The sequence below is a fragment of the Oncorhynchus kisutch genome, linkage group LG17 (genome assembly GCF_002021735.2).
Source record: "Oncorhynchus kisutch isolate 150728-3 linkage group LG17, Okis_V2, whole genome shotgun sequence".
In the NCBI taxonomy this organism is placed as follows: Eukaryota; Metazoa; Chordata; class Actinopteri; order Salmoniformes; family Salmonidae; genus Oncorhynchus; species Oncorhynchus kisutch.
In genome coordinates this window covers 153,392-169,240 of record NC_034190.2, presented here as the reverse complement: position 1 = coordinate 169,240, position 15,849 = coordinate 153,392, and the positions used below count along the sequence as shown (strand labels likewise).

The 15,849-nt window shown below is 43.7% G+C and overlaps 1 protein-coding gene across 1 annotated transcript in view; it reads left to right on the top strand.

Moving 5' to 3' along the window:
- The window catches only part of LOC109884527 (dendritic cell-specific transmembrane protein), a 37,776-nt gene extending 33,201 nt beyond the window's left edge, over positions 1-4,575 (top strand). Inside the window, exon 5 of the mRNA XM_020476491.2 lies at positions 4,094-4,575. Coding sequence (XP_020332080.1) covers positions 4,094-4,186 — 93 coding nt within the window. The 3' untranslated portion in view covers positions 4,187-4,575. The remainder of the gene's footprint in view (positions 1-4,093) is intronic.
- The last annotated feature ends 11,274 nt before the right edge of the window (positions 4,576-15,849 follow it).

Sequence of the window (15,849 nt, the reverse complement as noted above, 5' to 3'; positions counted from 1 at the left end):
ATATATCAATGATGTTGCTCTTGCTGCGGGCGATTCCCTGATCCACCTCTACGCAGACGACACCATTCTGTATACTTCCGGCCCGTCCTTGGACACTGTGCTATCTAACCTCCAAACAAGCTTCAATGCCATACAAAACTCCTTCCGTGGCCTCCAACTGCTCTTAAACGCTAGTAAAACCAAATGCATGCTTTTCAACCGTTCGCTGCACCCGCACGCCCGACTAGCATCACTACCCTGGATGGTTCCGACCTTGAATATGTGGACATCTATAAGTACCTATGGATCTGGCTAGACTGTAAACTCTCCTTCCAGACTCATATCAAACATCTCCAGTCTAAAATAAAATCTAGAGTCAGCTTTCTATTCCGCAACAAAGCCTCCTTCACTCACGCCACCAAACTTACCCTAGTAAATGACTATCCTACCGATCCTCAACTTCGGCGATATCATCTACAAAATAGCTTCCAACACTCTACTCAGCAAACTGGATGCTGTTTATCACAGTGCCATTCGTTTTGTTACTAAAGCACCTTATACCACCCACCACTGCGACCTGTATGCTCTAGTCGGCTGGCCCTCGCTACATATTCGTCGCCAGACCCACTGGCTCCAGGTCATCTACAAGTCCATGCTAGGTAAAGCTCCGCCTTATCTCAGTTCACTGGTCACGATGGCAACACCCACCCGTAGCACGCGCTCCAGCAGGTGTATCTCACTGATCATCCCTAAAGCCAACAACTCATTTGGCCGCCTTTCGTTCCAGTTCTCTGCTGCCTGTGACTGGACCGAATTGCAAAAATCGCTGAAGTTGGAGACTTTTATCTCCCTCACCAACTTCAAACATCTGCTATCTGAGCAGCTAACCGATCGCTGCAGCTGTACATAGTCTATCGGTAAATAGGCCACCCAATTTTACCTACCTCATCCCCATACTGTTTATATTTATTTACTTTTATGCTCTTTTGCACACCAATATCTCTACCCGTACATGACCATCTGATCATTTATCACACCGGTGTTAATCTGCAAAATTGTAATTATTCGCCTACCTCCTCATGCCTTTTTCACACAATGTATATAGACTCCCCCTTTGGTTTCTACTGTGTTATTGACTTGTTAATTGTTTACTCCATGTGTAACTCTGTGTTGTCTGTTCACACTGCTATGCTTTATCTTGGCCAGGTCGCAGTTGCAATTGAGAACTTGTTCTCCACTAGCCTACCTGGTTAAATAAAGGTGTTCTCAACTAGCCTACCTGGTTAAATAAAGGTGTTCTCCACTAGCCTACCTGGTTAAATAAAGGTGTTCTCCACTAGCCTACCTGGTTAAATAAAGGTGTTCTCAACTAGCCTACCTGGTTAAATAAAGGTGTTCTCCACTAGCCTACCTGGTTAAATAAAGGTGTTCTCAACTAGCCTACCTGGTTAAATAAAGGTGTTCTCCACTAGCCTACCTGGTTAAATAAAGGTGTTCTCAACTGGCCTACCTGGTTAAATAAAGGTGTTCTCAACTAGCCTACCTGGTTAAATAAAGGTGTTCTCCACTAGCCTACCTGGTTAAATAAAGGTGTTCTCATCTAGCCTACCTGGTTAAATAAAGGTGTTCTCAACTAGCCTACCTGGTTAAATAAAGGTGTTCTCAACTAGCCTACCTGGTTAAATAAAGGTGTTCTCAACTAGCCTACCTGGTTAAATAAAGGTGTTCTCAACTAGCCTACCTGGTTAAATAAAGGTGTTCTCAACTAGCCTACCTGGTTAAATAAAGGTGTTATCAACTGGCCTACCTGGTTAAATAAAGGTGTTCTCAACTAGCCTACCTGGTTAAATAAAGGTGTTCTCAACTAGCCTACCTGGTTAAATAAAGGTGTTCTCAACTAGCCTACCTGGTTAAATAAAGGTGTTATCAACTGGCCTACCTGGTTAAATAAAGGTGTTCTCAACTAGCCTACCTGGTTAAATAAAGGTGTTCTCAACTAGCCTACCTGGTTAAATAAAGGTGTTCTCAACTAGCCTACCTGGTTAAATAAAGGTGTTCTCAACTAGCCTACCTGGTTAAATAAAGGTGTTCTCAACTAGCCTACCTGGTTAAATAAAGGTGTTCTCAACTAGCCTACCTGGTTAAATAAAGGTGTTCTCCACTAGCCTACCTGGTTAAATAAAGGTGTTCTCAACTAGTCTACCTGGTTAAATAAAGGTGTTCTCAACTAGCCTACCTGGTTAAATAAAGGTGTTCTCAACTAGCCTACCTGGTTAAATAAAGGTGTTCTCAACTAGCCTACCTGGTTAAATAAAGGTGTTCTCAACTAGCCTACCTGGTTAAATAAAGGTGTTCTCAACTAGCCTACCTGGTTAAATAAAGGTGTTCTCAACTAGCCTACCTGGTTAAATAAAGGTGTTCTCAACTAGCCTACCTGGTTAAATAAAGGTGTTCTCAACTAGCCTACCTGGTTAAATAAAGGTGTTCTCAACTAGCCTACCTGGTTAAATAAAGGTGTTCTCAACTAGCCTACCTGGTTAAATAAAGGTGTTCTCAACTAGCCTACCTGGTTAAATAAAGGTGTTCTCAACTAGCCTACCTGGTTAAATAAAGGTGTTCTCCACTAGCCTACCTGGTTAAATAAAGGTGTTCTCAACTAGCCTACCTGGTTAAATAAAGGTGTTCTCAACTAGCCTACCTGGTTAAATAAAGGTGTTCTCCACTAGCCTACCTGGTTAAATAAAGGTGTTCTCAACTAGCCTACCTGGTTAAATAAAGGTGTTCTCAACTAGCCTACCTGGTTAAATAAAGGTGTTCTCAACTAGCCTACCTGGTTAAATAAAGGTGTTCTCAACTAGCCTACCTGGTTAAATAAAGGTGTTCTCAACTAGCCTACCTGGTTAAATAAAGGTGTTCTCAACTAGCCTACCTGGTTAAATAAAGGTGTTCTCAACTAGCCTACCTGGTTAAATAAAGGTGTTCTCAACTAGCCTACCTGGTTAAATAAAGGTGTTCTCAACTAGCCTACCTGGTTAAATAAAGGTGTTCTCAACTAGCCTACCTGGTTAAATAAAGGTGTTCTCCACTAGCCTACCTGGTTAAATAAAGGTGTTCTCAACTAGCCTACCTGGTTAAATAAAGGTGTTCTCAACTAACCTACCTGGTTAAATAAAGGTGTTCTCAACTGGCCTACCTGGTTAAATAAAGGTGTTCTCAACTAGCCTACCTGGTTAAATAAAGGTGTTCTCAACTAGCCTACCTGGTTAAATAAAGGTGTTCTCAACTAGCCTACCTGGTTAAATAAAGGTGTTCTCCACTAGCCTACCTGGTTAAATAAAGGTGTTCTCAACTAGCCTACCTGGTTAAATAAAGGTGTTCTCAACTAGCCTACCTGGTTAAATAAAGGTGTTCTCAACTAGCCTACCTGGTTAAATAAAGGTGTTCTCAACTAGCCTACCTGGTTAAATAAAGGTGTTCTCCACTAGCCTACCTGGTTAAATAAAGGTGTTCTCAACTAGCCTACCTGGTTAAATAAAGGTGTTCTCAACTAGCCTACCTGGTTAAATAAAGGTTAAATAAAAAATAAATAAAAAAGTAACGTAACATAATGTGGAAAAAGTCAAGGGGTCTGAATACTTTCCGAAGGCAATGTATCATATCACACTAGCTTCATATAATGTCATATCATATCAACTTCATATAAATGTATCATAATAGCTTCATATGACTTCATATCATATCAACTTCATATAACATTTTAGCTTCAGAAAACTTCATTTTCTATCTACTTCATGAAACTTCCTATAACATTACTTCCATATAACATCATATCATATTAACTACGTATAACTCCAAAACGTCATATTGTACTACCTTCATATATAAGTTCCTACCATATTATCTTCATGTAATGTCATATCAAATCAATTTCATATGTCATATCAACTTGAAATAACATATCATATTAGCTTCATGAAATGTCTTATATTAACTTCATATAACTTAACATCAAATCAACTTTCTTTAGCTCTGAAGTTGCATTCTAGTCATTCATTGAAATGGTTACATAATGTGAAGAAGTGATGTCTTATTCTTATTCTTTATTTTATTGCAGAAAAGCTTCTGGTTTCCACTGTTCTTCCACACTGCGAAGGAGATATGCATCTCACCTGAAGAAATCCAAAACAGTGATCATCTGGGAAATTGATTTTTGCTTTGTCATGCATTCAGGCAATCACCTGTAGAATTAGTTAAAGACCTAGGACTAGATTAAATTTTGTTTTAAATTGCATTGCTATTTTGTGTAAATGTTGCACAAAGATCAACAGTTTATTATAATCGCAGTAAATATGTCTTGTATTATAAACAAATTTCTATAGTTAGTGTTTGAGTAAGTTTGTTGTACAAAGGATTGGGCTCCAAAACTATCACAAATATGGCTTTGACTTCATTAAAGTAAATCTCAGAGTAATCTTCTCTGATTTGCTTTGATGTTGTCTTTATGAATAAGATACAGTTGAAGTCGCAAGTTTACATACACCTTAGCCAAATACATTTAAACTCAGTTTTGACCAATTCCTGACATTTAATCTTATGGCACGATCTTTGTCCCCATGTGCAGTTGCAAACCATAGTCTGGCTTTTTATGGCTGTTTTGAAGCAGTGGCTTCTTCCTTGCTGAGCGGCCTTTCAAGTTATGTCGATATAGGACTTGTTTTACTGTGGATATAGATACTTTGTACCTGTTTCCTCAAGCATTTTCACAAGGTCCTTTTCTGTTGTTCTGGTATTGATTTGAACTTTTCGCACCAAAGTACATCAAATTTCAAATCAAATTTATTTATATAGCCCTTCGTACATCAGCTGATATCCCAAAGTGCTGTACAGAAACCCAGCCCAAAACCCCAAACAGCAAGCAATGCAGGTGTAGAAGCACGGTGGCTAGGAAAAACTCCCTAGAAAGGCCAATACCTAGGAAGAAACCTAGAGAGGAACCAGGCTATGTGGGGTGGCCAGTCCTCTTCTGGCTGTGCCGGGTGGAGATTATAACAGAACATGGTCAAGATGTTCAATGTTCATAAATGACCAGCATGGTCGAATAATAATAAGGCAGAACAGTTGAAACTAGAGCAGCAGCACAGTCAGGTGGAAGTTGAAACTGGAGCAGCAGCATGGCCAGGTAGACTGGGGACAGCAAGGAGTCATCATGTCAGGTAGTCCTGGGGCATGGTCCTAGGGCTCAGGTCAGTTGAAACTGGAACAGCAGCATGGCCAGGTGGACTGGGGACAGCAAGGAGTCATCATGTCAGGTAGTCCTGGGGCATGGTCCTAGGGCTCAGGTCCTCCGAGAGAGAGAAAGAAAGAGAGAAGGAGAGAATTAGAGAACGCACACTTAGATTCACACAGGACAGCGAATAGGACAGGAGAAGTACTCCAGATATAACAAACTGACCCCAGCCCCCCGACACATAAACTACTGCAGCATAAATACTGGAGGCTGAGACAGGAGGGGTCAGGAGACACTGTGGCCCCATCCGAGGACACCCCCGGACAGGGCCAAACAGGAAGGATATAACCCCACCCACTTTGGCAAAGCACAGCCCCCACACCACTAGAGGGATATCTTCAACCACCAACTTACCATCCTGAGACAAGGCTGAGTATAGCCCACAAAGATCTCCGCCACGGCACAACCCAAGGGGGGGGGGCGCCAACCCAGACAGGATGACCACAACAGTGAATCAACCCACTCAGGTGACGCACCCCCTCCAGGGACGGCATGAGAGAGCCCCAGCAAGCCAGTGACTCAGCCCCTGTAATAGGGTTAGAGGCAGAGAATCCCAGTGGAAAGAGGGGAACCGGCCAGGCAGAGACAGCAAGGGCGGTTCGTTGCTCCAGAGCCTTTCCGTTCACCTTCCCACTCCTGGGCCAGACTACACTCAATCATATGACCCACTGAAGAGATGAGTCTTCAGTAAAGACTTAAAGGTTGAGACCGAGTTTGCGTCTCTGACATGGGTAGGCAGACCGTTCCATAAAAATGGAGCTCTATAGGAGAAAGCCCTGCCTCCAGCTGTTTGCTTAGAAATTCTAGGGACAATTAGGAGGCCTGCGTCTTGTGACCGTAGCGTACGTATAGGTATGTACGGCAGGACCAAATCAGAGAGATAGGTAGGAGCAAGCCCATGTAATGCTTTGTAGGTTAGCAGTAAAACCTTGAAATCAGCCCTTGCTTTGACAGGAAGCCAGTGTAGAGAGGCTAGCACTGGAGTAATATGATCAAATTTTTTGGTTCTAGTCAGGATTCTAGCAGCCGTATTTAGCACTAACTGAAGTTTATTTAGTGCTTTATCCGGGTAGCCGGAAAATAGAGCATTGCAGTAGTCTAACCTAGAAGTGACAAAAGCATGGATTAATTTTTCTGCATAATTTTTGGACAGAAAGTTTCTGATTTTTGCAATGTTACGTAGATGGAAAAAAGCTGTCCTCGAAATGGTCTTGATATGTTCTTCAAAAGAGAGATCAGGGTCCAGAGTAACGCCGAGGTCCTTCACAGTTTTATTTGAGACGACTGTACAACCATTAAGATTAATTGTCAGATTCAACAGAAGATCTCTTTGTTTCTTGGGACCTAGAACAAGCATCTCTGTTTTGTCCGAGTTTAATAGTAGAAAGTTTGCAGCCATCCACTTCCTTATGTCTGAAACACATGCTTCTAGCGAGGGCAATTTTGGGGCTTCACCATGTTTCATTGAAATGTACAGCTGTGTGTCATCCGCATAGCAGTGAAAGTTTACATTATGTTTTCGAATAACATCCCCAAGAGGTAAAATATATAGTGAAAACAATAGTGGTCCTAAAACGGAACCTTGAGGAACACCGAAATTTACAGTTGATTTGTCAGAGGACAAACCATTCACAGAGACAAACTGATATCTTTCCGACAGATAAGATCTAAACCAGGCACATTCATCTTTAGGAGACAGAATGCGTCTCCTTCCTGAGCGGTATGACGGCTGCGTGGTCCATGGTGTTTATACTTGCGTACTATTGTTTGTACAGATGAAGTGGTACCTTCAGGCATTTGGAAATTGCTCCCAAGGATGAACCAGACATGTGGAGATCCCCAATTTTTTCTGAGGTCTTGGGTGATTTCTTTTGATTTCCCAATGATGTCAAGCAAAGAGGAACTGAGTTTGAAGGTAGGGCTAGAAATACATACACAGGTACACCTCCAATTGACTCAAATGATGTCAATTAGCCTATCAGAAGCTTCAAAAGCCATTACATAATTTTCTGGAATTTTCCAAGATGTTTAAAGGCACAGTCAACTTAGTGTATGTTAACTTCTGACCCACTGGAATTGTTAAAAGTGAAATAATCTGTCTGTAAACAATTGTTGGAAAAATGACTTGTGTCATGCACAAAGTAGATGTCCTAACGACTTGCCAAAACTATAGTTTGTTAACAAGAAATGTGTGGAGTGGTTGAATTAATGACTCCAACATAAGTGTATGTAAACTTCTGACTTCAACTGTACATGCATTTAAATTGTGCTCTAACGCTCATAAATATGCCTTTGATTTCATTAAAGTAAACCTCAAACATAAAGCAATCTCTTTTTTTAATTGTCTTTATATGCATTACAATGGCAACGGCAATGTCTTCCAACTGCAAGAAGTCCTCTAGCAATGTCTGATCTTTTACTTATGTGTTTTGTTAGACAACTTTTTAGGCTTTCAAGGTGTTGGTCTGATGGGAATCTGTGACGTCATCTTGTTTGAGGAACAATAAATAACAAAAGAGGATAGCCCCAACTGTGCCATGCCATGAATTACCTGGACCACCTGTTGAGATGTGCCTCTTGTTAAGTAGCCTACCTGGTTAAATAAAGGTGTAATATATATATATATATATATATATATATATATATATATATATTTTTAAGTAAGTGCCATTTTACTAAAATAAAAAGCAATATATTTACATTCACCTATCAAACTGTTTACAGTAAACAGACATAAAACAACTATCTAGGTTTGTTGCATAAGTTATTAATAAATAGGTGTTAAAAAAAAGTATATTTTCTGTTGTTATCATCAGATGTAGAATTTATTGACTTTATATATATATTTTATATAAATATATATGTGAGTCAGCCTTTGGTCCATATATATATATATATATATAAAGCAAGATATATTGATGGGGTTCTGAAGGAGGTTTACGACACCTGTGGTATATGTGTGGCAATGGCGGAACAACAATAAAACTTGTTAACTATGATCGATGGTGTTGGTTGTTCTTGCTCACTGTAACTAACAAATCTGCACATTTCATCAACAAGCAATGTAAATTCACAAATATCAATGAATCTCTGTTTTCAGATGGTCAATCATGAACATATTGAAACAAACCCCAACAACTCAATGACTCAGTCTTTGGTCCATTCAAAATAGTAAATAGTGAACATTTCGAAACAACTCCCAACAACTCAATGAGTCCGTCTTTGGTCCATTAAACATCACCACTGAATGTTTCTAGAGGCCTACTGGCCCTCTCAGACCTGTTCAGTGTCTGAGACACTGTGTCCGAAGCTTCTGTCATACTCCTAGTATCTTCTGTCACATCCCCATTTGTTCTCGTTTTTTTTCCCTTTTGTGTCCAGTAGCAGTATGCCGATGTCCTGAGTGTCCTCAAACGTCTCCTGAGTTCTCAAAAGATTTTGTCTATTGCGCCGATACACAGCCCCATTTTCTTTCCTGACTGTATACGACCAAGGCGCAACCTCCTTTAATCCTATAGCCTTTCTATCCCATGAATCTGGACCCCGAATTTGAACCACATCCTGAGCTGCCAACGGTAACAACACTCTAGCAATTTTGTCATATTCTCATTTTTATCTTGACCTCAGCTGTAGGGCCCTATCCTTCACTAGTAATGGGCAGTCATTCAGACAGAAACTAGTCAACCTGGAACGCAACTTGCGCCCCATTAAGATTTCTGCAGGTGACCAGCCAAGTTCCAAGCGAGCTGCTCTGTAAGACAATAAAGCCAAGTATGGATCAGTCCCACTGTGCTGCCTTTTTTCTCTTTTTTTATTTCACCTTTATTTAACCAGGTAGGCTAGTTGAGAACAAGTTCTCATTTGCAACTGCGACCTGGCCAAGATAAAGCATAGCAGTGTGAACAGACAACAGAGTTACACATGGAGTAAACAATTAACAAGTCAATAACACAGTAGAAAAAAAGAGAGAGTCTATATACATTGTGTGCAAAAGGCATGAGGAGGTAGGTATACTGGTGTGCAAAAGAGAAGAAAAGTAAATAAATAAAAACAGTATGGGGATGAGGTAGGTAAAAATGGGTGGGCTATTTACCGATAGACTATGTACAGCTGCAGCGATCGGTTAGCTGCTCAGATAGCAGATGTTTGAAGTTGGTGAGGGAGATAAAAGTCTCCAACTTCAGCGATTTTTGCAATTCGTTCCAGTCACAGGCAGCAGAGAACTGGAACGAAAGGCGGCCAAATGAGGTGTTGGCTTTAGGGATGATCAGTGAGATACACCTGCTGGAGCGCGTGCTACGGATGGGTGTTGCCATCGTGACCAGTGAACTGAGATAAGGCGGAGCTTTACCTAGCATGGACGTGTAGATGACCTGGAGCCAGTGGGTCTGGCGACGAATATGTAGCGAGGGCCAGTCGACTAGAGCATACAAGTCGCAGTGGTGGGTGGTATAAGGTGCTTTAGTGACAAAACGGATGGCACTGTGATAAACTGCATCCAGTTTGCTGAGTAGAGTGTTGGAAGCAATTTTGTAGATGACATCGCCGAAGTCGAGGATCGATAGGATAGTCAGTTTTACTAGGGTAAGTTTGGCGGCGTGAGTGAAGGAGGCTTTGTTGCGGAATAGAAAGCCGACTCTTGATTTGATTTTCGATTGGAGATGTTTGATATGAGTCTGGAAGGAGAGTTTACAGTCTAGCCAGACACCTAGGTACTTATAGATGTCCACATATTCAAGGTCGGAACCATCCAGGGTGGTGATGCTGGTCAGGCGTGCGGGTGCAGGCAGCGAAAGGTTGAAAAGCATGCATTTGGTTTTACTAGCGTTTAAGAGCAGTTGGAGGCCACGGAAGGAGTGTTGTATAGCATTGAAGCTCGTTTGGAGGTTAGATAGCACAGTGTCCAAGGACGGGCCGGAAGTATATAGAATGGTGTCGTCTGCGTAGAGGTGGATCAGGGAATCGCCCGCAGCAAGAGCAACATCATTGATATATACAGAGAAAAGAGTCGGCCCGAGGATTGAACCCTGTGGCACCCCCATAGATACTGCCAGAGGACCAGACTGCATGCCCTCCGATTTGACACACTGAACTCTGTCTGCAAAGTAATTGGTGAACCAGGAAAGGCAGTCATCCGAAAAACCGAGGCTACTGAGTCTGCCGATAAGAATATGGTGATTGACAGAGTCGAAAGCCTTGGCAAGGTCGATGAAGACGGCTGCACAATACTGTCTTTTATCGATGGCGGTTATGATATCGTTTAGTACCTTGAGCGTGGCTGAGGTGCACCCGTGACCGGCTCGGAAACCAGATTGCACAGCGGAGAAGGTACGGTGGGATTCGAGATGGTCAGTGACCTGTTTGTTGACTTGGCTTTCGAAGACCTTAGATAGGCAGGGCAGGATGGATATAGGTCTGTAACAGTTTGGGTCCAGGGTGTCTCCCCCTTTGAAGAGGGCGATGACTGCGGCAGCTTTCCAATCCTTGGGGATCTCAGACGATATGAAAGAGAGGTTGAACAGGCTGTAATAGGGGTTGCGACAATGGCGGCGGATAGTTTCAGAAATAGAGGGTCCAGATTGTCAAAACCAGCTGATTTGTACGGGTCCAGGTTTTGCAGCTCTTTCAGAACATCTACTATCTGGATTTGGGTAAAGGAGAACCTGGAGAGGCTTGGGCGAGTAGCTGCGGGGGGGAGGCGGAGCTGTTGTCGAGGTTGGAGTAGCCAGGCGGAAGGCATGGCCAGCTGTTGAGAAATGCTTGTTGAAGTTTTCGATAATCATGGATTTATCGGTGGTGACCGTGTTACCTAGCCTCAGTGCAGTGGGCAGCTGGGAGGAGGTGCTCTTGTTCTCCATGGACTTCACAGTGTCCCAGAACTTTTTGGAGTTGGAGCTACAGGATGCAAACTTCTGCCTGAAGAAGCTGGCCTTAGCTTCCCTGACTGACTGCGTGTATTGGTTCCTGACTTCCCTGAACAGTTGCATATCGCGGGGACTATTCGATGCTATTGCAGTCTGCCACAGGATATTTTTGTGCTGGTCGAGGGCAGTCAGGTCTGGAGTGAACCAAGGGCTATATCTGTTCTTAGTTCTGCATTTTTTGAACGGAGCATGCTTATCTAAAATGGTGAGGAAGTTACTTTTAAAGAATGACCAGGCATCCTCAACTGACGGGATGAGGTCAATGTCCTTCCAGGATACCCGGGCCAGGTCGATTAGAAAGGCCTGCTCACAGAAGTGTTTTAGGGAGCGTTTGACAGTGATGAGGGGTGGTCGTTTGACTGCGGCTCCGTAGCGGATACAGGCAATGAGGCAGTGATCGCTGAGATCCTGGTTGAAGACAGCGGAGGTGTATTTGGAGTGCCAGTTGGTCAGGATGACGTCTATGAGGGTGCCCTTGTTTACAGATTTAGGGTTGTACCTGCTGGGTTCCTTCATGATTTGTGTGAGATTGAGGGCATCTAGCTTAGATTGTAGGACTGCCGGGGTGTTAAGCATATCCCAGTTTAGGTCGCCTAACAGAACAAACTCTGAAGCTAGATGGGGGGCGATCAATTCACAAATGGTGTCCAGGGCACAGCTGGGAGCTGAGGGGGGTCGGTAGCAGGCGGCAACAGTGAGAGACTTATTTCTGGAGAGAGTAATTTTCAAAATTTGTAGTTTGAACTGTTTGGGTATGGACCTGGAAAGTATGACATTACTTTGCTGGCTAGCTCTGCAGTAAACTGCAACTCCTCCCCCTTTGGCAGTTCTATCTTGACGGAAAATGTTATAGTTGGGTATGGAAATCTCATAATTTTTGGTGGCCTTCCTGAGCCAGGATTCAGACACGGCAAGGACATCAGGGTTAGCAGAGTGTGCTAAAGCAGTTAGTAAAACAAACTTAGGGAGGAGGCTTCTGATGTTGACATGCATGAAACCAAGGCTTTTTCGATCACAGAAGTCAACAAATGAGGGTGCCTGGGGACATGCAGGGCCTGGGTTTACCTCCACATCACCCGCGGAACAGAGGAGGAGTAGAATGAGGGTGCGGCTAAAGGCTGTCAAAACTGGTCGCCTAGAGCGTTGGGGACAGAGAATAAAAGGAGCAGATTTCTGGGCTTGGTAGAATATATTCAGGGCATAATGCGCCGACAGGGGTATGGTGGGGTGCGGGTGCAGCGGAGGTAAGCCCAGGCACTGGGTGATGATGAGAGAGGTTGTATCTCTGGACATGCTGGTTGTAATGGGTGAGGTCACCGCATGTGTGGGAGGTGGGACAAAGGAGGTATCAGGGGTATGAAGAGTGGAACTAGGGGCTCCATTGTAAACTAAAACAATTATAACTAACCTGAACAACAGTATACAAGGCATATTGACATTTGAGAGAGACATACAGCGAGGAATACAGTAATCACAGGTGTTGAATTGGGAGAGCTAGCTAAAACAGTAGCTAAAACAGTAGGTGAGACAACAACAGCTAATCAGCTAGCACAACAACAGCAGGTAAAATGGCGTTGACTAGGCAGGGAGGGTCGGATTAACTACACACAGAGCCTGAGTGCGGCTGGGGCCGACAGATAAAACATAAACAAGCAGAATGGAGTACCGTGATTAATGGACAGTCCTTTACAATTTGCACACCTTTTACAGCCTTTCCATTACTTTTAGGATATAGCAGACTAGAGGTTATATGTCTGAACTCATAATGCTCTGCAAACATCTTAAACTCACTGCAAGCAAACTGAGGTGCATTATCAGAAACCACCACTAGGGGAATCCCATGCCTAGCAAAAAATGATTTCAAGCGCAAAATGACAGTCTTTGCTGTTGTGCTGGACAAGACTGCAATTTCAGGGTAATTTGACAAGTAGTCGAGAGTCAACAAACAGTCCTTACCATTGCAGTGAAACAAATCGACTCCAACCTTCTCCCAGGCTGTGGTGGGTACCTCTCCCTTACCCATGGGCTCCTTGGGCAGTCTATAATGAAATTTGAGACATGTGCCACAATTTCCCACCATTTGCTAAATGTCAGAATGTATATTGGCCAATAAAGGGACTCTTTGGCCCTCCGCTTACATTTCTCAGCTCCCAGATGTCCTTCATGTACTATCTTTAGCATCTCCTGACACATTGAAGTAGGTAGCCATTCTGTTATTCTTCAACAGCACACCATTTACCCCTGACAGCTCTGCGCTTAGTGGGAAGTACTGCTTACAAGAGCCTTTTTGCCAGCCATTTTCCAGATTATGGAGCACCTTGCAAAGATTGGGATCTGTTGTGGTCTCTTCAGCTATTCTCCTTAGTTGCTGCTCAGAAACAGGAAGTGACTCCATGACCATATACACATGCAAGGCAACCTCCTCCACCAGAGACTCCTGACGGAGGCTGATTTGGGCCACCACCATCTTCTGCTACCACCAAAGATGACCGAGGCACATAGGTTAGAACAAAATCATAGCATTGCAATCTCATCATCATCCTTTGAAGACGATGAGGCATGTCATTCAGATTTTTTTTTCTGTTTCTACAATCACCTTTGGTAAGCCATAAATCTAACAGTGAAACTTTTCAGAACCAACGACCAACCCTAGGCACTCCTTTTCTATTTGACCATAACACTTCTCAGCATCAGTCAAAGAACAGGCCGCATAAGCCACATGCTTCCACATTCCTTGCTGCTCCTTGAAACAGCACTGCTCCAATGTCATCTTTGGAGGTGTCCGTGGACACCTTGGTAAGACTGTCAGGTAAAAAAAAAAGGTTTGCACTGGCTCCTCAGCCAAAATGTTCTTTACATTGTTTCACTGTTCCACGAGAACTCTTGTCCTGAAGTTCACTGTTTTAGCTGACAGATTTGGTACAAACCTCCCCAAATAATTGACCATACCCAAAACACGCTGAATGCCTTTCCTATTTGTGGGATTAGCCATCTCCCTCACAGCTTTGACAACAGAGAGTAGCAGCGGTGTAAAAGGGGGGGTCAATGCAAATAGTCTGGGCAGCCATTTGATTAGATGTTCAGGAGTCTTATGGCTTGGGGGTAGAAGCTGTTTTGAAGCCTCTTGGAACTAGACTTGGTGCTGTGGTACCGCTTGCCATGCAGTAGCAGAGAGAACAGTCTATGACTAGGGTGGCTGGAGTCTTTGACAATTTTTAGGGCCTTCCTCTGACACCACCTGGTATAGAGGTCCTGGATGGCAGGAAGCTTGGCTCCAGTGATGTACTGGGCCATTCACATTGCCCTCTGTAGTGCCTTGCCGTCGGAGTCTGAGCAGTTGCCATACCAGGCAGTAAATCAACCAGTCAGGATGCTCTCGATGGTGCAGCTGTGGAACCTTTTAAGGATCTGAGGACCCATGCCAAATCTTTTCAGTCTCCTGAGGGAGAATAGGTTTTGTCGTGCCCTCTTTACGACTGTCTTGGTGTGCTTGGACCATGATAGTTTGTTGGTGATGTGGAGACCAAGGAACTTGAAGTTCTCAACCTGCTTCACATCAGCCCAATCGATGAGAATGAGGTCCAAACCTCACCTCACAGGTCCTCTTTTTCCTGTTGTCCACAATCATTTCCTTTGTCTTGATCACGTTGAGGGAGAGGTTGTTGTCCTGGCACCACATGGCCAGGTCTCTGACCTCCTCCCTATAGGCTGTCTCGTCGATGATCAGGCCTACCACTGCTGTGTCATCGGCAAATGTAATGATGGTGTTTGAGTCTTGCCTGGCCATGCAGTCACGAGTGATCAAGGAGTACAGGAGGGGTCTGAGCACGCACCCCTGATGGGCTCCTGTGTTGAGATTCAGTGGCGGATGTATTTTTACCTACCTTACCACCTGGGGGCAGGAAGTCCAGGATGCAGTTGCAGAGGGAGGTGTTTAGTCCCAGGGTCCTTTGCTTATTGATGAGCTTTGAGGGCACAATGGTGTTGAATGCTGAGCTGTCATCAATGAATAGCATTCTCACATAGGTGTTCCTTTTGTCCAGGTGGGAAAGGGCAGTGTGGAGTGCAAGAGAGATTGCATTATCTGTGGAACTGTTGGGGCGGTATGCAAATTGGAGTGGGTCTAGGGTTTCTAGGATAATGATGTTGATTTGAGCCATGACCAGCCTTACAAAGCACTTCATGGCTACAGACGTGAGTGCTATGGGTCGGTAGTCATTTAGGCAGGTTACCTTAGTGTTCTTGGGCACAGGGATTATGGTGGTCTACTTAAAACATGTTGTTATTACATACTCGGAAAGGGAGAGGTTGAAAATGTCAGTGAAGACACTTGCCAGTTGGTTAGCGCATGCTCGCAGTACACGTCCTGGTAGCCTGTCTGGCCCTGCGGCCTTGTGAATATTGACCTGTTTAAAGGTCTTACTCACATCGTCTGCGGAGAGCGTGATCACCCAGTCTTCTGGAACAACTGGTACTCTCATGCATTTTTTCAGTGTTATTTTCCTCGAAGCGAGCATAGAAGTAGTTAAGCTCATCTGGTCACTGGGCAGCGCTTCCGTTTGTAGTCTGTCATGGTTTGCAAGCCCTGCCACATCCGACAAGCGTCAGAGCCGGTGTAGTTCAATTTGATCTTAGTCCTGTATTGAAGCTTTGCCTGTT